General features: G+C 39.6%; 2 protein-coding genes across 4 annotated transcripts in view; one reads left to right on the top strand and one right to left on the bottom strand.

The window, feature by feature from the left end:
* Positions 1-637: 637 nt before the first annotated feature.
* Positions 638-12,623, bottom strand: MFSD9 (major facilitator superfamily domain containing 9). The gene is made up of 6 exons (XM_029998975.1): positions 12,479-12,623; positions 9,356-9,443; positions 7,975-8,018; positions 6,559-6,688; positions 5,052-5,261; positions 638-4,503 (listed from the first exon to the last, which is right to left on the bottom strand). The coding sequence occupies exons 1-6, from the start codon at positions 12,578-12,580 to the stop codon at positions 3,713-3,715; spliced, it is 1,365 nt and encodes a 454-aa protein (XP_029854835.1). The 5' UTR covers positions 12,581-12,623; the 3' UTR covers positions 638-3,712.
* A 17-nt stretch (positions 12,624-12,640) lies between these two features.
* TMEM182 (transmembrane protein 182) overlaps positions 12,641-27,360 on the top strand; it is a 32,339-nt gene continuing 17,619 nt past the window's right edge. Inside the window, exons 1-3 of one of the 3 annotated variants that reach the window (XM_029998978.1) lie at positions 12,641-12,749; positions 23,604-23,703; positions 25,071-25,169. In XM_029998978.1, the coding sequence (XP_029854838.1) occupies positions 12,648-12,749; positions 23,604-23,703; positions 25,071-25,169 (301 nt within the window). In that variant the 5' untranslated portion in view covers positions 12,641-12,647. Of the gene's footprint in view, positions 12,750-22,870; positions 23,226-23,603; positions 23,704-25,070; positions 25,170-27,360 lie in introns of those variants that run through there. The other 2 variants (XM_029998976.1, XM_029998979.1) reach the window with 2 other exon arrangements.

The following is a 27,360-nucleotide window of genomic DNA, read 5'->3' as shown; positions in this document are numbered from 1 at the left end:
TTTGACAGAATGGAAGAGCAGTTCCTATCGTGTAGCACATCTCAAAAATAGTTCTTTGATGCTAATTTAGGATTTAAAATAACTAGAAATTTGGCTTCCTTTCTCTTTGTAAGTTAACAGATACTTTTCAAGACTTCCCTTTAAAACAGGCTCTACAAAACTCTTTTCATTTTTATGAGAAAGACTGAGCTCTACTCACAATCATTTCATTCTCAGAGTTCAGGCTCCAATATACTCCCTTACAAGATTCACGATCTTTGTGAATGAATTATAGCAATATAGCATGAATTTAAAATTATAGCAATAACAGCACAGTCAAGTCTTGGGTTTTCAAATCCCAAAGCACCAAGCTATAAAGCGTCACTTACCCGGGGTATTACACAGCACCCATAACCAAATGGGGGCTGGCAGCACCTGAACAGACCCACAGAGCTTCCCATCAGCTAGAACGGGATGGCATTACAGAGTGCCTGAAGTAATGAGCAAGCCAGTTAGTAAGCAACGCTTGTCCCATTTTGTTGCTGCATTATCTGCTCAATAATCAACCTGTTCTCAGAAGATGAGAATCGTACTGACTTCTAGGATGGTGCTGCAACAAGTAAATTCAGCTAAAAGAAAAGAGGACAAGAAACTCAAATCTGCAGAACTGGTATGTTTATAAAGGATCTCTTCAAATGTATGCAGCGTACACCAACATGGAATAAATCTTACATTTGCTTCATCATTTAAAAGCAACAAAATCAGTACATATATGCTACCAGCTGTTTTACAGAAATAAATTACTATATTGTATACACAGCGTCTTCAACATCAGCTGATCATAAAGGTCAGAAAAGTAGTCACGGTTAAAAAAGTGAGAATTTCAAAAGGTAAAAAGCAAAAAAAAAACCCCCAAAACCCAACCCTGCCTAGAAGCCCAAGAAAACCAACCCAAAACTAAAGTAACAGCAAGCAAGAGAAAAATCTTAATTTATAGTAATTTGCAGGTAGAAACTTTCTCTTTAGTCCATACTCAGATCTCTGTTTTGTTACAGTCTTCAGATACCACCACTGGATTCAAGAAACTGCTGAGTAATTCAGTAAAGCCACTAGACTGAAGCCAAAAATGGCTGCAACTGCTCCTCCCACAACTTAAAAGGGGGAGTCACAGCTCCTCATCTCCAGGGATGTCATTTATTCATCAGTCTCTGAACTTGTATGGGGATGGCAACTAAGAGACAACACCGGGGATCCAAACGTGGTCTCCAAGCAATAGGAACAGTAGCTTTAAGCACTCCATCTCAAAACTGCTAAGTTCTCCATTTTCTTTTACTTCTTTTTCATTCACTGTCAAGCCATGTCTTGGTTGAATCCTTGGCTCCTGTGTCTTTTATGTGAAAAGTATGTAGATTCAAATGATCATTTTAAGGAACAGCTTGGAAAAAAAAAATAAAATCTGCACTTCATGGTGACCACCTCTGTTTTGTGCCCTAGTTTCAGCAGAGGAAGAGGGGAAAAAACACAGCGACAAAATGATAGACATGGAATGTCACTTCATTTTATTTCTATCCCTTAAAAAAAAAGAAAAAAAAAAAGAGGGGAGCAACTTTTCTGTAACTGAGGCTTTACAAAGAAGAAACATTTCTGCAGCACTTCAGAAATCATTTTGGCCTACAAGTAAAAAACTTTTTTCTGTAACATCAGTTGTAACGTGTCCCTGAGACCACAGCCTTCCACAGATTTCTCAATTCAATTATTTAATTTCATTTTTATTTAGTGTATATGGAGAACTATTTTTCAAAATAAAAATATCTGCTGATTGTGGAAAGCACTTTTTTCACTGATGTATAACAGAAACAGTGAAGTTTTGAAGTTTTTATAAGCAGAAAAGCAATATTCAGGCAGCTGTATATGTTAGTATAAACTGAATTTTATGGTGTTTACAGAATTCAGCTTTCATCAGTGCAGCAACTTAGAAGGGGAAATGTTATGTTACCTCATGTAACCAACAACTATAGTAAAAACTACTAAATCTTTCATATATATTAATTTTCAAGTTTTTTTTTCCTACCCTTTTCCTTCACCCCTTGCTGTAGCTGTAAAACTGAAGTCCCTGACTTACAGAAGGGTGGTTTTATGTAAAAAAAAAAAAAAAAATTTTAAAAGATGGAAAATGCCTCAAGTTCCGAGGGAGAAATTAAACACAGATTATTACAATAAGGAACTCTGAGGATACGTACTGAAATCATAGCAGTAATAAGACACACACTCATTATGTCAATATATAAAATTAAAACAACTCAGAATTCTATACATGTTCCCATAGTGCTGCCACTGGAATCACTGAGGTTTCAACAAGGCTTTAAATGACAGCAGGCACTGGAAAAGGTAAAGAATAAAAAAAAATTAAAAATGCAAAACACCATCTATGACTCTCCTGAAACAGCAATGCTATTTGCATGGATGTGTTCAAGGAGATAACTGAATTGTTTTTAATCAAAAAATCCCCCCAACAATTATACATAGTTGACTTTGTACTTTCATCAAGTAACACTAGGAAAAGCATATGGAACGTTGGCAGTACAAAATACATTTTTCATATGTTTCAAATGAAATGCAAACAGTGGTGACTGGCAAGTAATATGAGCTTGAACAGTAAATAGCACAGGAGAGTGCTACAACTCTCCGTATAGCTCTGAGAGTAACCTCTCATTAGTTAAGCAGTGCAGACAAATGAAGACTAAAATACCAACAAATAAACAGTCTTTCTTGTCACTGAAATGTCACTTATGCCTCCAGAGATGAGAGAGAATGCATTAATCCAGATCCATGAGGTACTGCTAGTTGCTCCAGCTCACCTTTAACAGTCATTCAAAAGAATTAAGAAGCAAATTTATTCTTAAAATGATGGAAAAATTGCACAGGAAACATTAACAAATAATTTATGACAAAGTTGCTCAGTAGAAGTTACTACTAAACAGAAACCACCAGTTCAAGTTTCAATAAAGCTTACATTCAGTCTCAGTTTCAGTCTGAATGATGCCATGTTATTCTAAAATTGTCCATTTTAGGCCTTCTAATACATGAAGTTAGCATATACCCAATTTTGTTACCTGGGAAAGACCAGGAATCAGCAGGGGTTGGATGGCTACCCCAAGGTGCCTAATCATGCTGTGCAGCAAGTTTTGTAGAGAAAGTATGCTTAACAAAATCACATAAGCAAACACCCTGTTAATTAAGCTACCGTTACAGCAGACAAATGGCAGCAGACCACCGCATAAGAAATTAAGGCTAATGAGCTACATTGCAAATTCTCCTTCTGATTAAACAATAAAAATTCTGATTAAATAATAAGAAACAGCTTCTGACTTTTAACAATCTATCAATCTAAACACTGTTTCAAATGTGAGCTACAAGCAGGATTTGTGTATTTCATGTAATGCTTTTTTTCCCTCCAAAAAGTTTAAAAATTCCTAAAAAAATCCCAGCCAGTACAATACAGCAACATCTGTCCCTCTCGCAAGTGTTCTCGTGGTAGTAGTTAGAGTAACATTTGTCTAGCGTTAACATCCCTGCAGCAGAAATATTTATACGTACTTGCCTCCACATGAACATAATGTGCCCTCTTAAAAGATCCTGTTACTACTGTAAAGTCTGGCAGGTGTAAGCATCACCCCAGGTTGATTCACTTTGCCTCTCCTGCAAGATATCTCTATGCAATCCAACTTTGCAGCTATTGATTTTTTAATTTAACGTATCCATGGCTACAGTATTTTTGTTTGTTAGCGTTCATTATCAGAATAGCTACTAAAGCTAGTCCAACCCCTAGACTTGGGGGGCCACAAGGACTGAACTCCTGAGCAATTCCAGAAAGGAGCGGGGCAACTATACGTCCCACTGATGTCACAGACTGTCCAACACCTAGGAGCGTACCGCTGGCCTCATTCCCACCAATGGTCAATTCAAGATCAATGATACAAGTACGACCTATAGTAGTTGAAAAGGCTAAGAATGTGGAAGACAAAATGACCATCCATATGCTCAGCGCTGACGCATACAGGAGAATCAATGTGCAGGTAAGAGTGCTGGAGTGCAACAAAATTCTGTAAGTGTTGTGCTGATAGAGTCTTGTTATTGGTCCGAGCAGACAACCAGCCAGGACTCCTAGTGCACTGCTATAGCTCATTAGGTATCCAGCGAACAAGGGTTTCACCCCAAATCGCTCCTCCAAGGCCAGACTAAAATTACTATAGTACAGCAGTATAGCAACAGACATCAGCAACCGCACTAAAAATATATCCCACAGATCAGAGCACGCAATTCCTTTAATCCTCTTCAGCACCGTTGCAACTTGGATCCACGGAGACTGGAAAAGACTATCCCTTGCCATAGCTCCATTACTTGCTGATTTCAAGTGCAGGTCACGATTTGCTTTTGCTGAAAAACTGTCTGTTCCTTTGTTGCCTCGTTGATGTTCCCTATTGCCAGTGTTTTCTTCACTCCAGGGTAACATCCAGACAAGACCTATGTAGACCAAGAAATTAGTTGATTTCATTCAATTGCATTAGTTTTACATGGAAGACATTCGTCTGATTGTAAGTTTACTTAGTGTAAGGATCAAAATTCAAAAAAGGACTTTGACAATCATTTCACTTTAAAAAATTATGAAGATTAAGTCTAGTGTTATTCACAGTATCAGTTCAATTCTAGATGTGGTGAAAGCAAGGAAGGAAAACACTGAGGTGACACATTTGCAACATATAAACAAATCTAAAGGCTAAAGCCAAAATTCTGATTTCTAGTCTTCAGCTTTGGGCATATTAAAAATTCCCATTCCCGCATCTGAATATAAAAGTCATATATACAATACAAAGGAGAAGCATCTGGACATTACCTGTTTCAAAATTCCCGCCCTTCCACATAGGTTCAAATTCAAAGGGTAGTATCAGTATACAGAACATGTATGCCATAGATGATAAACGCACCATGAATTCAAGGTATTACAAATGGCATAAAAATACAAAAGTGAGGAATGAAGGGAACCAAGATGCAAAATATGACATACAACTTACCAGCATTCAAAAGGAAGATACAGGCACAGATGAAGGATGTTTGATAAAAGCCATCTTCCAGCTCTGTAAGGTAGCCACCAACAACAGGTCCCAGAATGAAGCCCACACTAGAGGCTGCATTGAAGCGTCCCATTACTAAAGGGCGGTCTCTCTCAGAAACCAAGTCAGAAAGCAGGGCTTTAGAGATGGAGAGTGTGTGTTTGAAAATACCTGCAACATAATATAAACAAAATAGTAAACGTGTATTGCTCAGTCCAAAAGATTGAAAATGACAGAAGCTATCTGAAATATCAATGGTCAAAACCTGTATGACTGCTATTTTTAAGATTCCATTAACCACAAATTTTTCAATGCTAGCTTCATTCAGCACGTTGGGCCATGACCATCATCCTGGCTGTTCAAGGATATGGACTTGGGAATCAAAATTATTCAGGCATCTGTGTTGAAGGAGTGCTCCTGCAGCCCTGCTGAAAGAAGAAGTAACTAAGCTGAGTGCTGAAGCACACTAGGAATAAAAAAGCTGCTAAAATAGGAACTTGTGGGTGGGTAACGGTTAAGGAGGAATGGCTTGACTGTTTATGAACATAGCTCTGTACCAAGTTTGCTGAGTATGAAGATTTCCAGGACTGTAATACACCAAATTCATACGGGAAACTGGTGGGTGGCAAAAGAAAAGCACAGAAGGGTAAGCATACTGCAGGAATACTAATAACGCAATTTCTTATGTTCCTTCCCGCTGACCAGGGCAATGCTGTCACAGTCAAAGTGCTGTTAGCATTGAAAAGGATTACCTCTACTGAGTAGTCAAATATCAACCAAATAATTCATTAGCAAATAGTCTTTATATTAAGAAACAGCATAAACAGTTCCTAAATCAAAACTATGGGCCATAAAAATGTCCTTTAGTAGATATGTTCATAGTAATAGCGATACTTATTATATCAGAATATATGCAATAGGTGTTCAGCTATTTTAAGAACTCTGATACAAACCCTGGCACAAAATTAGCTTCAGTGCTGCAAACATACATGCTTTTGCACAACAGAAATATTCTCTTGAAGCAGTGACCTAAAATTTCAGCCACATTTTGTAGTATCACTTTGAGGTATATTTTCAGCATGAGAAAAACAATAATGCACATATTATTCCACTCTCCATTGCAAGTGCAGGCCAAGATTTCCAGTAGTGACCTGGTAGATTGTATACCCGTTATGACTAACCTGACAATAGCCTCTTTCAAGGAATTGCTGCACTCCTGTTCTCATAAAATTCAGCCATTCAAGGTGGTGTAAAAGTTGTGACAGTTGTTGAGTATACATTTCAAATTATCTTCAGAAAAAGTCACATGAATGTTTGATTTGTAGAGATTTTTCCATTACTAAGGTTCAGCTGGTGCTGCTGGGTGATGATGCTATGCAGCCATCCACATACCATGATATCTTTAGTAGTCATTCTCAAGCTGAGAGTACAGGGAATTTAAACTGCAAAATGCCAAGTGTTTACTCACCTACAGGGACTCTAGAAATGGCAAACAGGAACACGGTGGTGGATGTTCCAAGAAGGAAGTAACCCAGCGCACTGAGAAGAATACAAGCAAGCAGGGAATACCGTCTTCCTACTATATCACTCCAGCAGCCCTTTCACAAAGCAGGAAATTAAGATTAGCTTTTTATAACATTTAACTATGTACAGTGAACAATCAGTACTTCTAAATTAAATTGAGAAAAGAGATCAAAGGACTGTCAGTGAAAGCTTAATAAGCTTATTACACAACATTCCTAAGTGCTCAAAATCTGGAAGTCATGAACAGAGTTCTGCCCTGCCGGCAGTGCACCTGCTGAAACTGATTCCATTTAATGTCACGCGCAGAGCTTTTTTAAAAATAATTTCTCTCTTTTAAAAATAAATTCCTGAAACAAACACCATGAAATATTAGTAGTAGGGGCCCTCTGAAAATGTTATCACAACCAACCAGAAATATTTGTTTGCATCAATGGTTGCTATGTACTAGACACTTTTTGAGCATCCTAAAAGGAATGACCTTAGCTATACAGAGTTTGTCATCTAAGTGCAGACAAGGAGGAAGTAGTTATGAGAAGGGCAAACAGTAAACTCGCATATAGCATGTTTATAAATCAGCTTGATTCCAAGCAGGAAGTAGGTTTTTAAGAAGGTAGGCAATGGTCTTGCAGTTCAAAGAAAATGCCACAGGATTATAGAAGCAAATTATCCCACGTGCCCTGCATAATAACCTTGAAACAGTTTTTTCATGAGACACTCAAAATCTGCTCTCTTGAAACCCAGGAGGTACCAGGGTAATATTAAAGGTGCTCCCAGCTAACATAGGGGTCTAAGGTATTGATAGGTAAAGCATGCATTCAAGAGGTTTAGTCTTTGCACTCTTGCTTAGATTAGGAAGTTAAAAATCAAAAGCTAATAGAAAACAAAACCAAACAAAGCTCAAAGACGTAATGCATGAATTTAGGCCATATGGCAAATTACAAGGTACTGCTCATTAAGCAGGGAAAGCAAATTCTAGATAACAGGTTTATGAAGCAGTGACTGGTGAGACTGCCTTTTGGACCGGCTACTGCATTAAAGGAAACTGCTTTACCAGCAGCAACACTGAAGAGAACCCTGTGTGACTGTAACGTGCTCAGCAACGTATCTGAGCTCAAATCTGGATTGTAGTTTTTGTCTAAAGACTGTACTCTGTTTAGTTCTGAAAAATCTAGCAATTCCCTATGAAAGAAACAAACATTTCCCACACAAACTAAAAACTGGATCCTCCAACAAAAAATGCTTATATGAACACTATAAACAATTTCAAAATGTCAAGAAACACTATTATTAGCCTCATCCTTTTTCCTCCTAAAATCCATAGAAATACCAACATACTCAGGAATGTAGTGTTAGAACTCACCACAAATGTGCTGGAAAATAGTTGCATTATACCATAGAGAGATCCTAAAATAAACAAGTAAAATACCAATGTTAAAAATTAAACTTATTTTTTTTTAAAAATGAAAACTGCACAAAATTTTAAATGAGGAACCATGAGAGGAATTCTGGGAATAATTTACTAGAAGAATAGGAAGAGGGAGCAGGACAAACCAAGGGTGGAGTTTAGCACATAACCAAGGAAACAGTTTCAGGAATGACAAAAAAAGAAAACCAAATGCTGAAAACTTGTAAAACTATTTAGTGTAGAAGGATGTTGCTTTGTATGGTGTATTAAACAAAACAGACCTTGGCATTTATAATTGCTTTCTCAGAATCAGGAGAGAATTTCATTACTGGGAGGCACTGATTACTTTCCACTTGGCACTTCAGCCTATTACAAGGCACCACAGAAGCCCTGAAGAAACCACAGACCCTACTCTTTCATTTTGGAGGCTAAGAGTTTAGCAGCAGTTAGTGACGGAAGAGAAGCAGCAATGAGAAGCAGAGAGAAACATCTGCCAGTCTCTTTCATTTATAAGGAATCACCTCAAACCCCAGTTTCTTTTAAAGTTAAAAATCAAAGCAGACTGTTGAAATGAAAATGTATTTTTGATGAATTACTGCTTAAAGTAATACTCTGACAACTCATAGCAGAACCAGAATTATTTCATGAAAAGTGCTAAATCTCACCCAAAATAAAAAAGCAAGGTAATAAAAAACTGAATAACAGAGCCCATGTCAACCACACATAGCTATAAAGAATATTGTATTTTTATCATTACAAACCATAAACAGTACCTTAAGATATAAATAAGAACTTTACAACCACACAACTTCATCTTACTGCTTCGTTTTTCGAGATAAAATTCCAAATCTTCAGAATTTACATGTAAGCACTCCTTGAAGATGATAAATATTTTGCCAAAAGGGAGCTGCAAGGAATTTAATCAAACTGGGAGCAATCATAGGCATTGGAAAGCTCAGGAGAACCAGCTGCAGAAGTACTGTTTGCAACATCTGTAAATAACAATGAAACTAAAAGCAATGCCTCTGTCTCTCAAAGTTGCTAAACTGTAAATTCTTGGATGCTGAAAAGCATCTGTACAAGTGTTACTGCAAGACTTCCTTGTTCTTTCCAAGAATGCTCTTTCCCAAGCACCTGATTTGGGCTACTGTCAGCATGCAAGGCTGGACAGGTCTTACAGTATGGCTGCCCGTACAGTTTTATTTGGAAATTGGCCTTACTTTTTATTATGCTACTAGCAAGGAAGAGTTATGTTACAGCGTCCAATGTGCAGTAAGGCATAACCCAGTTCACATTATCTTATTCTTTGGTAAATCAATCGATTACTGCAACTCACCTATTATTCCAGCAACTGTATGACTTGCTCCTAGAGATTTGATATGAAGGTTCATTAAAGGTACAACCATGCTCACACCAAATAAATCCTGAAAAGAAGGCAGAAAAAGTTTTAGTAACTGATCATAACAAAGATGGTGGCAACCTGGCTTAGTCAATATTTTTAAAAATTTTAATTTATTTCCATATTGATACAAGATTAAAAGAAAATTTTTCATGGCCAAGATGGTATGTTGTAACCTCTACAATGCATCCTGTATGTACAAAATTACAAAACCACATAAACTGAAAGATAAAGGATTGCCTCACAGAGGAATTAAAACTATGAAAACAGCAATTCTCTTTACCCCTCCAGATACAATCATTCTGCATATATTTATTTAAACATTTAGTATTCCTTTAATATCTATTAAACTTTATCTGTTTAATAAGTACTTGGTACTATTATTTTAAATGTAAAGTAGTCTGTAATTTCAATCACCTGAAAATACTTTTACTTGTGCAAAGAGAGTATATTGGGAAACTTTACAGTATTTTACCTCTCAACCACGATGGGGAAGAAGCTATGGTAGATCTAAACCTACCTACAGACTGCCTTTCTGTATAACTTACAAAATGTAGTGAAAAGACAAAAACATGAAAAAAAGAAAAAGAAAGAAAAAAGCAAATCATAAGTGAAGAACTTTTTGTAAGAGGAGGGCAAAGGACACTGCCTATCCTGAGCAGTACAAGGATCTCCTACTCATTCCTTTTGATTTTTTATCTTTTGTTAAGCTAACTACAGTGACCCCAGTAGTTCTTTCACTGTATGCTCCTGGCACAGCATACAGTGTCCTATACCAGAGCCGAACCTTACAGAAGAGATCTATTGGAGCAAGACCACCTTTTATCAGTGACTGCATGAGCTGAACAAGACTAGCCATTCATAGTATGCCCAAGCCAGAATAACTGTATCAATGCATAAGAAAATTCTCACAGTCTGTCATTAAGTATCTTTTGATGGTTGAAGTTGAGACTTGCAAGGTTAGAACCATTATTAAAGACATTAGCATGAGCAAACAGACCACACAACTTATGAACATATTCAATAACACAATCTTAGGGCTCAATAAGCTATTCCAAGCACTCGCATGCACAATCATGGAATAACAGAATAAGCCACTTGGAAGAGACCTCAGGAGGTCTCCAGTCCAGTTTTCTGCTCATGGCAGGGCCAGCTCTGAGGTCAGACCTAGTAGCTCAAGGCTTTATGCAGTCGGGTCTTGAAAACCTCCAAGGATGAAGGCTGCACAGCCTCTCTGGCAACCTGTCCTGCTTGCTGCTTGACTGTCCTCATGGTGACAAAGGTTTTCCTTAAGTTGAAACAAGAGGTTCTGACTGGAAATAAGATCTTCTCTCTCTCGCCATGCACCGCACTCTGGAGCCTGGTTCCAGCTTCCTGTTAACCTCCTCGCAGGCAATGGAAAGGCAGCTGCAGGGCTCCCCTCAGCCTCTTCTCACAGGGCGTTCCACCCTGCCAACCATCCTGGTGGCCCTCCAGGGAACTCCCTCCGACCTGAACATGGTATTTTAGATGGAGCCTCATGAGCGCTGAGTGAAGGAGGACCGCTTGCTTCCCTGTTCACACAGCCCAGGATGCTGCTGGCTGCCTCTCCCCCAGGGCACACTGCTGGCTAACGTTCAGCTTGCTCCCCACCAGGACCTTACCAGCAGAGCTGCTCCCCAGCCTGTATATTTGGAAGAGGTTCTTCCTTCCCCAGTGCAGGACTTGGCAGTAGTCCTTGCTGAGTTTCACGAGGCTCCTGTCAGCTCATCCATCCAGCCTGTCTAGGTCCTCCTAAACTGCACCGCCTACTTAGGTGTCACCTGCAAACCTGATGAGAGGTTCAATGACCTCGTTGAGGTCATTGATAGAGACATTAAAAAGGACAAGTCTCAGAATATACCCTGGCAGCACTAGACTTGTCATAGGCATGCAGGTAGGGCAAGACCCATTAACCTCTATCGTGTAATGGGTCGTTATTGCTCATTTCACCTATAATTTCTTATGTCAAATAATAACTACGCTGTATTTGCTTGGTTACAGGAAGCTTGCATCACAGGCAACAGCTCTTTATCACGATATTTCACTACACTTCACACCCTCTAAAAGGACACTCACTTCTTGGTTGATTTCAGTGTGTACTCCATGCTCTAGGTCAGCAAGATATTACAGAGTTGGAAAAACACAGTGTTTAAAAGCAAGCTAAGAAGCAAAGCTCGTCCTAACACACCTTTCCCTGGAATATTTGCTCCAGGACCCAAACCAACCAGATTGTTTCTACTGCCCAACCTAAAGGCAGGTAAGAGAATAGATCTACATTTCACAGTGCAAATTTGTACTTGTTTTGTAGTCATTTTCCAAGTTATCCCTTTTAATTTTAAATTAATTAAATGACATTTTCCCGAGGCTCATGAATCACTACAGAATACAAACCTTCTTTAAAGTCTATACACTATATTCTTTCAGTAAGGGGCTTTTTTCTAGAAGAAGCATGGATTATTTTTTTTTTTTTTTCGGTTTACACCAACCACTGGTATTTCAAGGAAACAAGGAACAGCTCTCTGATAAGCATAAGGCAAGACTTAACTTTAAGGGCGCTGCGCTATTCCATTTCATTCACGGGATAAAAATCAGACCTTCGTATCAAACTGCACGACTGTTAGCACGGATAAAACAATACGGCCGCTACAAACCACTATCGCTACAAACGCTCCAACTCCAAAAAAAAAGCAGCGAAGTGATGTACCTCAAAACCCAGCAGCTTTATCTGGAGCGTAAGGCGGGAGGCCCGCTACGAGACGGGACGCGGGTAGCCGGGGGGGGGGGTGTCTGCCCGACTTCGGGCTTTGCAGCATCCCCTGACAACCCCGAGGGGACCTCACGGCTCCGGAACCGGCTGCGGGGCCGTTCCCCCTCCTCTGCCTCCAGCACGGCCCCTCACAAGGGCCGCCCCGGAGCCGTGGGGCCGGGCAGCGGGGTGGTGTGAGGCGGGGAGGATTTCCCTTCTTAGGCACGGCCGCCCGCCTCAGGCCGCTCCGGGAGGGCACTACCGCCGCCGCCGCAGCCCGCCTGCCCGCTTACCAGGAAGCCCACCGCGTAAAGGCACCGCACGAAGCGGCCGGACGCCGCCGCTGACCTCCCCGCGGCTCCCCGGCCTCCATCTTCCTCCTCCTCCTCCTCCATCCGCCCAGCGGCGGCCGCCGGCCCGCGCCTCGTAGCGGCCGGCGGCGCGGCGGCGGCGGCCCTGAGCATGCGCAGTGCCGGCGGCGCGGCGGCAACATGGAGGAGCGGGGCGAAGGCTGGCGTTGTGTTTGCCTTAACGAGTGTAGTCTTCGCGTTTCCTCTTCTTCAGGTGAGGAGGAGGAGGAGGAGGAGGAGGAGGAATAAGGATCCCTGCAGGTTTCGGAGGCCGTCGGGATCCCTGCTTCCCCACACACACGCACCTGCAGGACTTTGCCCTTCCTGCCTCATCTCGCAGGAAGACATGTTTGTACAGCGAGAGTTTTGCAACCTCTCACCTCAGGGCCTGAGGCTCTGAGGAAAGCAAGAAGAGCTAGGTAGGGTGGAGGGGCTTTGGAGGCAGAAATACGCCCTGGGAGTGTGGTAACGGGTCCCCTGCACCGTTCTCTGGGCTGTGGAAAGATGACTTTGGAAGCCTGGTGGCTTTGGAGGTGGCACCTCCGAGCCTGCCTCCTTCATGGGGGAGAGCGGCTGTGTCCCACCACTGCTGCTGTTCCTCGGCCCTCGTGGGGCTCAGCCCGGTGCCTTCGTCAAGCGTTTCTGACGGCAGAGTGTTTTCCCGCCTTGGTGCGCGGCTGGTGGTTGTGGTGCTGAGCCAGGGAAGGAGGACGTCCCTCTTTCTGCTTAGCATGTACGCTGCTGTGCTGCCTTTCCGTTAAAGTCAGGGATGGCTGGAATTGTGGACGGCTATGATGTTATAATGTATTTGCATCCAAAGAAGTAAAACGATGTTTTTAAACCTCTGAGATGCACGGGTGGAAGTGATTGTCACGTGCAAAATACCTTTGTGTTGGAGGTGGAGGGGGTTTTTTTACATAGCTGCTAGGCCAGGGATCAATGAAAGGGCTGCAGTTTTAAATACTTTTAAAAAACCCCCACACAATGCACAAGGGAACAGGAGGTGCTTTAACTTGGTTTTACTTATCAGTAAGAAAAAGCTTTTGAAAAATGGTGATGACTTAAGTTAGCACCAGCTGATAAAGTTTGAGAACAATCAATAACTGACAAGAGGATGCATAACTTCAGTTCTATCTTTGTGTTTTCAGAAGAAATAATTATGACAGGATCGAGGGTCTTCAACAGGTTTAGGTCACAAAAAAAGGAGTGTGTTTTTCCTTACGGCTATGAAGAATTAAGCTCAACCCCCTCCCCCCCGCCAAAACTGGAAAGCAAGACATATTCATAGATATGCAGCTAATTTATAAGATACCAAAGCAAAGCTTAGCCTAGCATATGCATAGGGACAAAGATGTTATCAGTCTCCAGAATAACTCAGTTGTTTAATATCCCAGTGGCTGTGATAATTTATAGTTGGCTTAACCAATACATCCTATTAATTTAGCACTCTGAGGCCACTTTGAATAACAAATCCTCTCAGTGAGATTTTTAAAATTCTGGATATAACATTAAAGGAGATCAGAGTTGCATACAATTCCTCTGAAATGGACAAAATGGTTACAAGATATTGAAATATTGGAGCATCATGGGAATTGACACTACATTGTCTGCTCAATATTGCACTAATTTTACCCTTGGTCATTTTAATTCTGATAGAAGAAATGGAAAGGGCCTGAAGATTTATCAGAGGAAACTATTAAGAGGTGGATGATTAAAAGATATTACAAGGGTTTAGGTACTGTTCCTGGGCTATAAGGCAGATTGACTTTTGTGCAAACGCAGCCCAAGTGAAATTTTTGAGGTTCTATGTAAATGACAGTCTCTGCTATAAGTCTCAGAACCCAGAGTTAGCAATTCTGTATTCTTCTCAAATTCTGAAGATTAATACGATCTAATACAATGGGCACAAACTGTTGTAGGCAGGAATATTGAATTCCCTGACAGCAAAAACTCTTAGTTTTGTTTATTATTTCAAGCTATCTCCATGCAGAATGGCTTGTAAAGCAGAGGATAACTGAACTTTCTGATGCTCCAATAACATTGTCAGTGCAAACAGTTCACAGAGAGAAAAAAAAAACAACTTAGAAAACCTATAGGTGTCTCTTCCTTTAACGGATTTCTTACTGCTTTTGTACTTGCAAACTTGATTAGATTATTAAAGGATTGTGCATATTACGTGTTTACTTTTGCATAATGGTTAAGGCATTAATGTATAGTAACATGGCAAATATATCTGCTGCCTTTGAACTGAAGGCAGATGGTTACTGCTACCTCGGAGGTTCCCACTCAGGTTTTGTCATTACAATTGCAAAATTTAAGATAAAGGCTCCCAAATAAAGAAATCTTAAGATAAAATTTCCCAAATAAAGTGATGGTATGACTGGTAAGGGAATTGACTAATAATTAAAGTAATGAAATACAATGAATCACAGTCTTAAGGAAAACAGAATCAGTCTAATATCTTTGGGGGCAGAATTACGTAGTTGGTTGATTAAAATACTATCAATATAGTACACTTACATTACTTTAAGGTATTTGACTTGTTGCTACTTTAAGGTTTGTAAGACTTGTTACTGGATGATTCTTAAAGACAGTAGAGCAATACCTACTCAGAAATGGTAAACAGCACATGGATTCAGAATTGTTTGATATGTCTCCAGACTGTATTTGTGAATGGATAATCTTCCCTGAGGAAAGGGTATGTCTAGATGGTCCTCTCATTTCTAACCCTTTTTTCATGACCTGGAAGAAGAGATAGAATCAAAATTATTGATTATATGGGTAAAGCTAGGACCAGGAAAATTATGTAGACTACTGACACAACACAATCTGAGTACTCAGCTTTCATGATATATAAGTATTCTAAATGTAAAGGCACAGCTAGAAACAAAGCATGATGCATGCTTTGGGGGTGCACCTCTCTGTTGTGGCAGTCAGTGATTATGAGGTGAACTTGGTAGTCACAGTAAATAACCAGTGACCATAAGTTTTTATTGCTGTTCCGTGGCCCAAAAAGTAAACTCCATCTTTTGATAAGAAATAGAGGAACCTGAAGTAGAAAAGCAGGAAAACTTTCTTACTTATATATCAGTTATTTGGTCTGAATACTAATGCAACTTTGTGTCTAGTTCTGCTGTCCTAATTGAAGATCAAAGTTGAATAAATGGAGAGGGTTAAAACAACAAAAAAAGAGACTTTAATGGCAGAAGGAACATTTCTTACAGTGTCGGGCTGCCGGAGATCGGACTTGCTTATTGGGCTGTTCTTGCCTCAGATTATGAATGGGAGGAGAACTAGTCTGGGCGAGAATGTCTGAGGTTCAGTTTGCTAATGAGGAGAAGGGGTGAGGGATCTGCAGCCCTTTACTAAAAATATCCACTGTGGTAAATGCTTGTGTCACCTGCCAAGCAAAGGGTTGAGGCAGTCTGCAGCTGCCCTTCCTCAGCCAGCTCTGTGGCTGTGTGTGCTCCAAGCCATGACAAAATGAAAGCACTGATGGAAGTCATCTGAAATTGAACGAAGTTTTGAAAAAAAGATCCTTTCATTCCTTCAACAGGGGAGAAAATTTTAAACCTTATAAATTCTTAAATAAAGTTTGTAAAATACTTCTGTAAGACAGATCTAAGACAACTACAGCAATTTATTGCAGTAAATGGAATATATTCTTGGATTCCCGCATTACAAATAGGTAAGGTCAAGACCGCCAAACGTACAATTTGTCATCAAATTTAGCGAATCTAACAATGACTTATTTCATTCTGGTTTACTGCTTCAAATCATTAGGGTAACATTCAACAGTCATTTCAACTTTTCATATACAAATTGAGCCCAGTAGAAAAAGTTACAATCCAGTGGTCCAGAACGTTTTAAGAGGTACTGTAAATGAACTTGAGTTTGGAAACTAGTGTTAATCTTAAAGACATTTAAAATGTAATCTCTCTGAAAAGATCTGCAGATTTAAGGAATGTGGAAACCTTTTAATTGACTCCACCCTCAAAGCTGTAAGTGCTGGTGCGCATGGCAGAGTGTCGTAGAAGGCATTTCTAAAATCTTATTAAAGGAAGGAATTATTTCAGGCGTTGGGCCTACTTCTCCCCTTCTGGAGTTTTCCATGGCAGCATAACTAAGACCACATAGCTTTCCATGTTTCTTTCAATTGATGTTTAACAGATAAAATAAATACGTCAGGAGTGGTTTAGATACTGTTGATCCTGCTCTGGAGCAGAGGATGGCCTGGATGACTCCTGTTGACTCCAGTCCATTTCCTGTTTTACTACATTACCCTTATTTCACGCACACCCCAAGCCTATGATTTTTTTTTTTTTTAACCTCAGGAGGTCTGTAGAAGCTGCAAGTGTACAGAAAGGACTGGAGGCTAGTTCCTCAGGCCTCCTGAATAAAATCCGAAAATATGTACCAAAAAGTGTCTGTGCAGTAGATGGAAGGAGTTGCTGCCTCAGAGTGAGATTCATAATAGCTTCCTGCTGTGGAAGGACCCATGTAAGACAGCAATGAAAATGGTGAAGAAGGGTGCAACTCTTAATTTCTATTTCTGGGGTGCAGGCGCATAACTATTTCCATGGGAAACTGCCTGGAACACCTCCTAAAATTAGGCCACTCCTTAATTTCTGTGAAAATTGCGCATGGGGTGAGTCATTCCTTTAAAGCACTGCAGGAAACATTACCGGTATTGGCCTGGCTTTCCTATAATTGTAAGAAAAGTTTAGAGCACTCATCAAGGATGTGAGGAACTCAGATGCACCTTCTTGTACCTCTGATGGTTTTAGTTATCTTGCCCAACTTGCAGGGAGATGGATTCATCACACCTTGAATCAGTGTATGACTCAAAAAAAAATGGTGCCTTCCCATATTTTTACCTATTTTATTCAGTGTAGAGTTAATGTAAAATATAATGCATATATGATATGTGAAACAGAGTGACCCGCTCACAGTCATACTAAAGTTTTCTCTTCCTTTCTATGGCTGAATAGATCTGTGATGCTTTCTAGAGTGTCAAAGTCCTGAACACAGAGAGGGTATGAGGCAGGGTCCAAATGGCATATACACCCCGCAGCTTTGTTCATCTGGGTGGCTGCAAGTCTATCGCGTGTTCCTGCAGATGCGTAACAATGGATCCTGGACACATAAAAATGTGTAGATATAATGCCTCATAAAGGAGATTGTTCTTACTGGTTTATTAGAGTTCCTGTTGAAGCTGTTGCTGGGATATGGGCTGCTTCTGTCCTTATGTCAGAAGAAGGGTAGTTACCATCATCTGTGTCTTCATGAGCTTAGTCAGTGAAGTGCAGTGGAGGGCCAGTAAGATGACTGGGGGGGCTAGAGCATCTCTCCTGTGAGGAAACGCTGAGAGAGCTGGGACTGTTCAGAGCCTGGAGAAGAGAAGGCTCAGGGGGATCTTATCCATGTCTATAAATACCTGAAGGGAGGGTACAAAGAGGACAGAGCCAGGCTCTTTTCAAGTGGTGCCCAGTGACAGGACCAGAGGCAATGAGCACAACCTGAAACACAGGGGGTTCCCTCTGAACATCAAGAAACACTTTTTTTACTCTGAGGGTGACCCAGCACTGGCACAGGTTGCCCAGGGAGGTTCTGGCGTCTCCAGCCTTGGACATCCTCAAAAGCTGCCTAGACGTGATCCTGGGCAACCAGCTCTAGGTGGTCCTACTTGAGCAGGGGGGTTGGACAAAGTGACCTCCAGAGGTCCCTTCCAAGCTCAATCATTCTGTGATTCTGTGATCTGTGGCCTGATTTACTGTAGTATTAAAATTAAAGTGGCCATATCTCAAACTAGTTATACCAGGCCTCCTTTTAGTCAGTGGAGAAAAACAAAAAAGAAAAAAGTAATTGTGCTTTTAGGGCATGATTCATTGCACATTGAAGTAGTCATCCAAAAATAGGTCAGATGGACTGTGCCGTAAAAATGCCGATATGACTGTAAAGGAAACCTGAGGTGACCAGCTTAATTGGAGACAGCTACCCTGCAGTTGTCTAGTGTTAGGTAAGATGAATCCCAGCCAAAGATTTAACGGACAAGGTGTACTATACTCTGTATGTCTGCCCAGCATGCTGCTGACAATTGATCGTATAGGTGCAATGGATAACATACTGCCCAGCTGGGGAAGATGGACAGGATGCGGATCTGAATCAGCGGGTGAGATACTCCATCGCTGTTCAGAATGTTTTTCTTCAACAGTAAATGGGCATGGAGGTCTCAGAAGGACTCAACTCTGAGGCAGCTGCTGAAATTGTTTCTTGGTGTGTAGTGAGACATGCAGCCAGTTCTAAAAGGCTGTTTTTAGATCATGGACGTATCTGCCAGCACAGATAAGGAGCTGCCTGCCAATTCCAAACATACACACACGACATTTACTCAATCACACACAAACATAAACAAGCAAATAAACAATCTCCCCCTCCCATAAACTAATCAAGCTTTTTCTCCTTCAGATGGAAAGGGAAGAAAGAAACAGCCTGCTATTGTTTTGGTTTGGTTTTTTTCTTCTTTTCTATTTTTAAATACAAGGAGGGGCTCAGATACTATATTGAAGCTGGAGCTATTTAGATACATAAATAAAATATGCAGATTTAGGAGTTAGTTTAGCCTTATCTATCTGGAAAATAAACAGAAATAAAATCATAAAACTTTCGCCAGCTTTGTTAAATGAGATTGGAATCCATCCATTATCTGGGGGCCTTCAGTCTTCACACTATGCATCAACAAAATCAATGAATGTTGGGCTTAATTGGCCAAATAGATTGTATATTAAAACTGATTTAATTACTTCATTGTCATTATAGTAGGGATAAATTTGGCTAAGTCACTTTGGTTTAAAATGACAGTCTTTCTGTAGAAATTTAGGAGTTTTGGAAGGAGTTGGGGAATGACCTTGTTTAAGATTCAGAATAATGATTGTTTTGGCTTGATAAGCCTGGCCCTGTTTTCCCTGCCTTGAAACTTTCTCTCTTCTATTGAGGAACCTTCAGAATTTAATTTAATTGAAGAAGAAGTGCCCTGAGACTTCCTGTGAGTATTCAGGTAGTGGATAACATGAATTTTTAAGCTGACATAACAAGTCTTAACGTGGCTTCTGATTCATTCCTGACATAGCTGGGCATAATACTGGAGATGTTAGAGTATTTGGAAGGTAGCACTGCCAGAGAATGTGCCATAAATATAAAAGAGAATAATTAAATTAGATCCTCTCAGGATGAACATGCTAACTGAGACCAGAGTGCATGTACAGTATATTAAAAATAAATACTTGTACTGCACAGGCAGTGATTCAGCTGTCATTTGAATTCAGTGAAACTTTTCATGCAAACTGATTTCAGTGAAGCTACTCATGAGGGTAAGTTATTCTCATGCAGAAATGGGTTCACAGAGTCACTGGTGCATTTCTGACCTGAAGCCAGGTAGGTGCAATAAAGCTGAAACCAGCCATTTTATTTCTTTCATTATTTGTTGTTCAATTTGTTGTTCAGTTATTTCTTTCATTATTTGTTGGCTGGAGTTTGCTTTTTACTTCTGATGTAATGTTGAAAAAATAATTGCATCATTGTGTGCCACAGTTTCCTTAGTTACAGGTATGAATAGCAGTGCATAACCATCTTTTTTTAAAAGAGCTTTGAGAATTGTAGAGTAAAGCATGAGAGTGAAAAATACTTGTATGATTTTCACTGTCAGAATTCACCAGCTTCAGGTTTGTCCCCTTTTGCAGTACTTATACATTGCTCTGTCCAATTGGCATTTTGGAGGTTATAAACACATATCCTGTAACACTGAAAAATAAAATTATTTAAGGTGAGCCAAATGCCATTATGTTAAACAGCACATCAGAATGAATTCAGTTGTATCTGGTTTTTTTTAAATGGATATCATGAAGAACTTTGTACCATTGATTTTGTTTATGTTGTGGCTATCTACATATCTGGATTTCACTGAATAAAATTTCTTGAGCTTTGGGCCAATGCTTTATAAGGCCACCCATACAACAGCAAAATGGTTGGGAGCTCCAGCCCACTGAGCGGGATTCAGTTCCAGATTAAGACCTTTGCATTCAGACAGGGATCTGTGCTGCCATTGGAGTCGATGGAGGTCTGGTTAAAACACTCAGTAGTTCCTCCAGAATGACCTGACCACCTAATGGAGACTGGTTTCAGCCATCTAAACAGAGGTATCTAGCATCACTTTTAGGTGGTGTGAGCCTAGCCTGTAGTTGTCATTCAAGAAAGGAGTGGGTCTCCTCCAAGTCCCTTGTCATACCTCCCTGCCAAATGTCCATGCCTTAGACATCCTGCAGCATCCAGTGGTGGGAGATGACAGTAAGGCAACTGTATCCCTCTGTCCAGGCTTGATTCAGTCACCATCATGTAGGCTCCTCGTGCTATTTGAGGTGAAAGAGGGTACCTAAGACCCCTGTGTGGGGCTGGCAGATAGGGTTAAATCTGGGAGAGAAATATGCCCTTCTGGAGTGGCAGCTGAGAGCCAGCAGGATACCCTGGGAACCAGCTAGAGCTAGGTGTCTGAGTCTAATCTAGGTCGTGCTGAACCGCTCTCTAGGCTCCACTGCCTGTATTGACTAGGTCACTGTTGATTATAATGGAAAGACATCTAGCTCATGTGAAATTGTCTAAATTTGGGTATGTTAGTCCTGAACTGAATCCTACCTTTTTTTTTTCTTTTTTTTTCTTCTCTGTTTTGGACACAATAGAATAGAATAGAATAGAATATTTCAGTTGGCAGAAACCTACAACAATCATCTAATCCACCTGCCTGACCACTTCAGGGCTGATCAAAAGATAAAGCATCATTCTAACCTGCAAGTAATCCTTTTCTAAAATAGGCCTTATTTTCTTTTATAGCACGTTCTATGTGTTCTTCTTCCTAAAGATTTTTTTTTTTTGTTTAGTAAAGAACAATAAAATATCACTTTCCAAAGTGATGTTTCCAAACATCACTTTCTGCTATAGCAAAGTGAACTGCATCAGTGGCTGTCAGGGAAAGCAAATACGGCAAAAAGAATCTGTTTGACTGAAAATTCACTTACTGTTCTGCATACACTGAAACTGTGCAGTACAAAAAGGCCACAAAATATCAGATGTGCTTGTGTATGAAGTTAGTATAGTATCAGGTTTGAATAAAATATAACTTGTAACAAATTCTTATATGGCATTAGGCAGATAATGTAGACTTATAAAAACACTGAGGACACATCTCCAGTTCATCTGCCTGGAAATGAGGAGGGGTGATAGAAACAGTCTTTTCCTTGCTCTCCTTGAGCACACTGCTGCACTGTCCAAACAGATACTGGGATATTGGAAGTAGGAGTCCCTCTGGAGACCTAAGTCTGCTGCAATACAATTCTGCAACAAATGTTTTCTGGAGTAAACTGACATCATCCTTCTCTTGATCCCAGCACTTCCCAGGATGGGATGTCGGTGGAATATTTTCTACTCTGGTGATAGATAATGCCAATGAAATTTTACTGGGTAAGGACTGCAGGATCTGGTGCATAGTATAAACTCAAGAAATCTCTATAGGAGCATGGCCTGTAATCCACTCGAGATGTTTGGGAAGGCCTGCTTGGCATGAAAAGAAGTTGTTGAAAAAGCCTTTTTCTTTTGCAGGGAGTCCTTGGAATTTAAATGTGTTACCTCATCACCTTCCAAAATGGCGAAAGCACACATATGGGAAAGTGTCTTCTTTTTTTTAAAAAGATCGAAGTGTCTTTATCAGGTGCTGGGAGGAATTTTTAATTGCATGCCTTTGTGATATATGCAGAAAAGATCTGAATAAATAAAGCAGTTAAATGCTTAGTTTAGTGTTGGTAAAGCTATTACTTTATGGGTAAGATGTAAATTTTTAAAGCTAACTGCATTTGTAATAAAGGTTAGGATTTTTCAAAGGCATCTCTGCAATTTGGCTACCATGTTTTAAAGTTCTATAGAAAAATCTCAGCCTTCATTTAGTAACGTGACTTATGGTAACTTCCAGAGTGTTGCATGTGTTTCCTTCCATGCTAGCAGCCAAGGAAACATTCACCACCAAGCCTGAATTTTGGAAGTCCTTGCTGGTACTCTGTGCTCCGTAACGCAAGTTCACGTGGACGGACAGAGCCATTGCAACTCCATCTCCATCTCCACTGATGCTGATGCACCAGCTGCAATAATATTTCAAGTCAATCCCTGATTAGTTAGGGGAAGGTCAGCTATTTCTGACTGGCCTCACCCAGACAGAGAAGCAGAATGAAGCTCTGCCATCAGTGTCCTAAAATAGAAGGCCCTTTTCATCTGTCAGGCTTGAGTCAGCCACATGGAACACAAATTAGGAGACACAAAGCGACTCACAGGGCATTGGCAAACACAGGCAGAAAGTCAAGCGAAGAGAAACTTCTTTAGATATGAGCTGTATTCTCTAAACAGCTTTTTAGTCACTTTCCAAAACATTTTATTTATTTTAGTGCTTCTTCTTAAGTAATTAAAAAAGTACTGCCTTTCTTGTTTTCTTTTTTTGAAGCTAACTTTGATAATGAAACTTAGTGTGGGGATATTTTTTGGAGGCTTCTTTGCAGCTCTGGGGGTTTTGCTTTTTTTGGTGGCATTTGGAACTGATTATTGGCTTCTTGCTACAGAAATAGGAACGTGTTCAAAAGCACCTGAAGATGCTGGGGTTAGTATGATAATGAGAATTATATATGTAGGTTTCCTGGATGTGTTTATTTTGTAAGAATTTACTTCTGTATGAACTTTCAAATATGCTCATTTTGACCTTCTGGAGGCTTACAAGCCTGCTTCAAAACTTCTTGTAACCAATTGTACTCAACTCTAAAATGAATTTGTCTATTGTGATACTACTTTTGCAATATGACATTCTTTCAAAGGAAGTATAACTGTTTAGATATGCTATAGCTAACCTATGTTCAGACAGGCTGTGTTTCATTGCGATGGTGGTGTTTTTTACCTCAACACCTAATTTCAGTTGAACTTGATTCTTTCAGCCACTTAAAAATTGTACGATAATGGCTGCTTTTTTTTTTTTCCCCCATAGGGAGAGAAGGCCACTTTCCATCATGAAGGTTTCTTCTGGAGGTGCTGGTTTAGTGGAAATGTAAGAGAGAGTAATGCCAGCATGTGGAACTTCTGGTACAGTAAGTAATTTTTTCCTTTTACATTATCTACGGTAGTTTGTTCCTAAAATTGTAGGGTTTTTTTTCCTTCTTATGAATCACCAGATTTCATATGGCTTCTTTGGTGATCAGGTTCTTCAGCTACCCTAAAATAAATTCTTGACAAACATTTTTGTAATCTGTACTAAAGGAAACCCCAGGACTAAATCATACATATTTAACTATCAACTTACGCTGCGAGTGTTACGGCTGTCCTGGTAACCTGTTAACCATTCTTAACAGGACAGTTTCTTGCAATTTACTGTTAAACAGACTGTTTATTTCTGTAACTAAGGGAAAAAGAGCTTAGTGGTTAGGATGGTCCATGAATTTTTGCTTGGAGGGTTTCTCCAACTAGTTCTACGAGTGGGTTAAGGAGGGCATGGGCAATTCTACTGTGAAAATGGTGTGGGACACATCATCTCCAGAAGAATCCCTCTACTAAATTCACAGATGACCCTTTGCTTTCTTTCACTACATGCCAGGGTTCTGGAAGATCAGATAGTATTTTGCAACCAAAATCTCCCATGAAGAAGAGGTCAAGCAAAACTTCTTTTCCTGTCTTTGACCCTACCTCTGAGGTACAAAGCTCCCTCTCCTTATTGCAAGATTTCCACAATCCTTGTGAGAAGCAGGTGCCATCACACAAATTTCACTTCAGTAACCTGTATTTTGCTAAATATATTGCTTGGTCTTAGGTGGCAAACGTAATATTCACTGTAGTTAATTTGTCTTTGTTATTTATCTGGAGAATTCTATGGTCAGGAGTCTGAAATTTAAATGTGGTTTAAGCTATAGTCAGCCTTTATCTTTTGCAAGGAAGAAGGTGATGTTTTTATAAGCATTTAATACAAAGAGTGAAAAACCCTTCTTTGGGGATATTGATTCCATAGACTACACTCATATTTGTTGAGACTGTAAACTTCCTGAAGATGCTTGATATTTTTCATTGTTCTTTCACAAGAGAAAAAGTAATTTCCTGGGTTTTTTTCGTTTTTGTTTTTGTTGGGACATGCAATAATGAGACGGACACAATTAACCCTCACAAGAGAAAGGTACATATGCATATAAAAGCATACATATGCATTGCATATAAATTGCAGTGTGCCTTCAGCAAGGCTGCTTTACTGTTCCCATAGTACGAATCTGTGTTGCCCTTTAAGGAATATCCTTGGCTGGATAACAAGGCTGGTATCTCTTACCAAACCAAATCCACTGTAAGCTATTGCCTGGGAGAGAACCTGGAATCTTGACCTATGAAACTCAGTTTGCCCATTTGAAGAACAGGCTTAAAATATTTTATTGTTAAGGCAGTAAAATATTAATCTGTAGCTTTCTTTCACTTTTAGCTAACCAGTCACCTTCTAAGAATTGTACACATGCTTACCTGTCACCATTTCCTATTCTCCGAGATGAACACAACTCAACCTCCTATGACTCTGCAATCAGTAAGTCTTCTTTGGCTGCAAATGGATACAATGCCTATGGTTTCAAGAAAACAATTTGGATGCTTCAGTGTAAAACAGTCTTATCGCTCCACACAGTTTAATTAACAGAATTTTGGTGTTTCATACTTCTCATAATTTTACAACATGCATATTTAAGCCACTATTTAGCAAAGCACTTAAATGAATGCTTAGCTTTAAGCATGATGGCAGAATGGAAGTAATTTCTAAAAAAAGAGACGTTTCCTTTTTAGTCTTTTTTCTCTGACATAAGAAGTATCTTCCTTGCACTGAATGCATTAAACAAGTACAGCTTCTCATGTATTCCAATAAAACTGTTTTTTTGTTAAATAAATAAGCACATGTGGAAATATATTGCATTTTCACTTTATGAGGAAGGAGGAGAGGAGCCTCGATACTGTCTAAGTTTATTCAACTAACTCAGGTGTACTGCACCGACTGTTGGATGTGCCAGCTTCTGTCCACTGACACTATAGGGAGCTGAGGCACTGAAATTGCTCTGAACAGTGTGTGCCATACATGAGTAATGTAGCCTAAGACTGTAGCAACGGGCAGTTTTGTTTTGTGAACTGAGCTCTTTTTAAATATATATATATACACTCTATAATAGTTCAAAATACTTACTATGTTAAATTGAGATATTAACACCAAGAAACTCTAGTGCTGTAACACAGATACATATATATGTGTGGAAGATATACAGTAATTGAAAACCTTATGTTTGAATAATGCCTGAAAAGCTCTGTTTTTACAACTCTTAAAAACTACTTAAAAATAGTGGTCACATTTCATCAGATCAAGGGCTTTATGCAAACATATTTGAAGTAAATAGTTTCTGATACCTATTTCATAAGATTTTTTAAATAACGTGTGATGTGTGGATGCTGCATGTCTCTGAGCTCATTGACGCTGTGGCTTAAGTGATCCATTCCTGTCCTGAAGATGTAATTATGCCTTTGCGAATTTTGAAGTGTCTTCAGAATCCAATTTTGTGCTGCAGACATGAAAAAGAAAATAAGTTGGACTGATAATGGGTCTGTTAATCGTTGGAAATTATGAACTGTTTGTCCAGCAAGAATTCAGACCTCACCATTCAGAGATCTAATCTGTAACTTCACAGCACATCTAGAACAGTTTATCTTTCCATTTGAAAGTGACAGAGTCATCAGCTCCTAATAATCTAGACAGAGTTTGTATTCCACCATTCACTCATACATTCACAAAGATCCTCAAATTATATTGCATGATTACACAGAAGTGGACAAACAAAGAATAAGGAAAGGAGAAGGAATATCATCAAAAGTTTAATTAATTTTAGTTAATGTTTGCCAAAAGAACCACTGCTCAAATATAATTTTCCTATCTATATTTCATATTAGGAGATTAAAAATAGACAGAACTGTAGTATAGATGCTAGCCCAGGTAGAGTATATTCAGAGCCATTTCTGCTATATAAATAGATAGTTGGATTGCTTTTGAGCTCATTAAAACTGCAGAGGGGTTTTTTTATGCCTCCAGTTCATTTTCAGCATCCAAGCTGTGTTATTTACTAGAGCAGGTATGCTTGTTCAAGAATCTTTCACAACTTTTTTTGAAGGTTTTGTCATCGTCTCTTGTGTTAGTTCAAAACTTGTTTCTCCTTTAGTCTAGTTTGACAGTTCTGCCCATGATATTTGGCAAACAAGTTTTTAAAACCTTGCTGCAACTGCAGTTACTAAATTAAGAAATGCTAGAAGGTTATCCTCTTCTTGATTCACAGTGGAGGAAATGCTCTCTGTAAAAGCCAGTGGCAAAAGCCCTTGGTTGGATTTCATGAAGAACAAGATTTCATCACCTATTTGTATATCCAGTTGGCTGCATCTAATACCTTGTATCAGCTAAACATAGAAAAAAAGGGCACTACCAAAAGATTGAGGTTATTGTCCCCGTTTTTGCTTCTGCTACTGTTTCTTGATACAATATTACCATTTTCATGGCTCATAGCTTTCTCAACATACTCACTTTGGGGGATAAAAAGAGAAATCTCCCACACAGGTTTATCACTGTGTTTTTAGTGAGTCCCTCAAGTTCTATTTTAATTAGGAGTGGATAAGAAGAAATATTCTGTCATCTGAAAATTACTTCTTTTGCTCTTTTGTAGAAAAATAAACAGCTGAATAAAAAGCTTTAAACT

This window comes from Aquila chrysaetos, chromosome 23 (assembly GCF_900496995.4).
Source record: "Aquila chrysaetos chrysaetos chromosome 23, bAquChr1.4, whole genome shotgun sequence".
Lineage (NCBI taxonomy): Eukaryota > Metazoa > Chordata > Aves > Accipitriformes > Accipitridae > Aquila > Aquila chrysaetos.
Note: the sequence above shows the minus strand (reverse complement) of the source record. Positions and strands in the feature narration are given on the sequence as shown.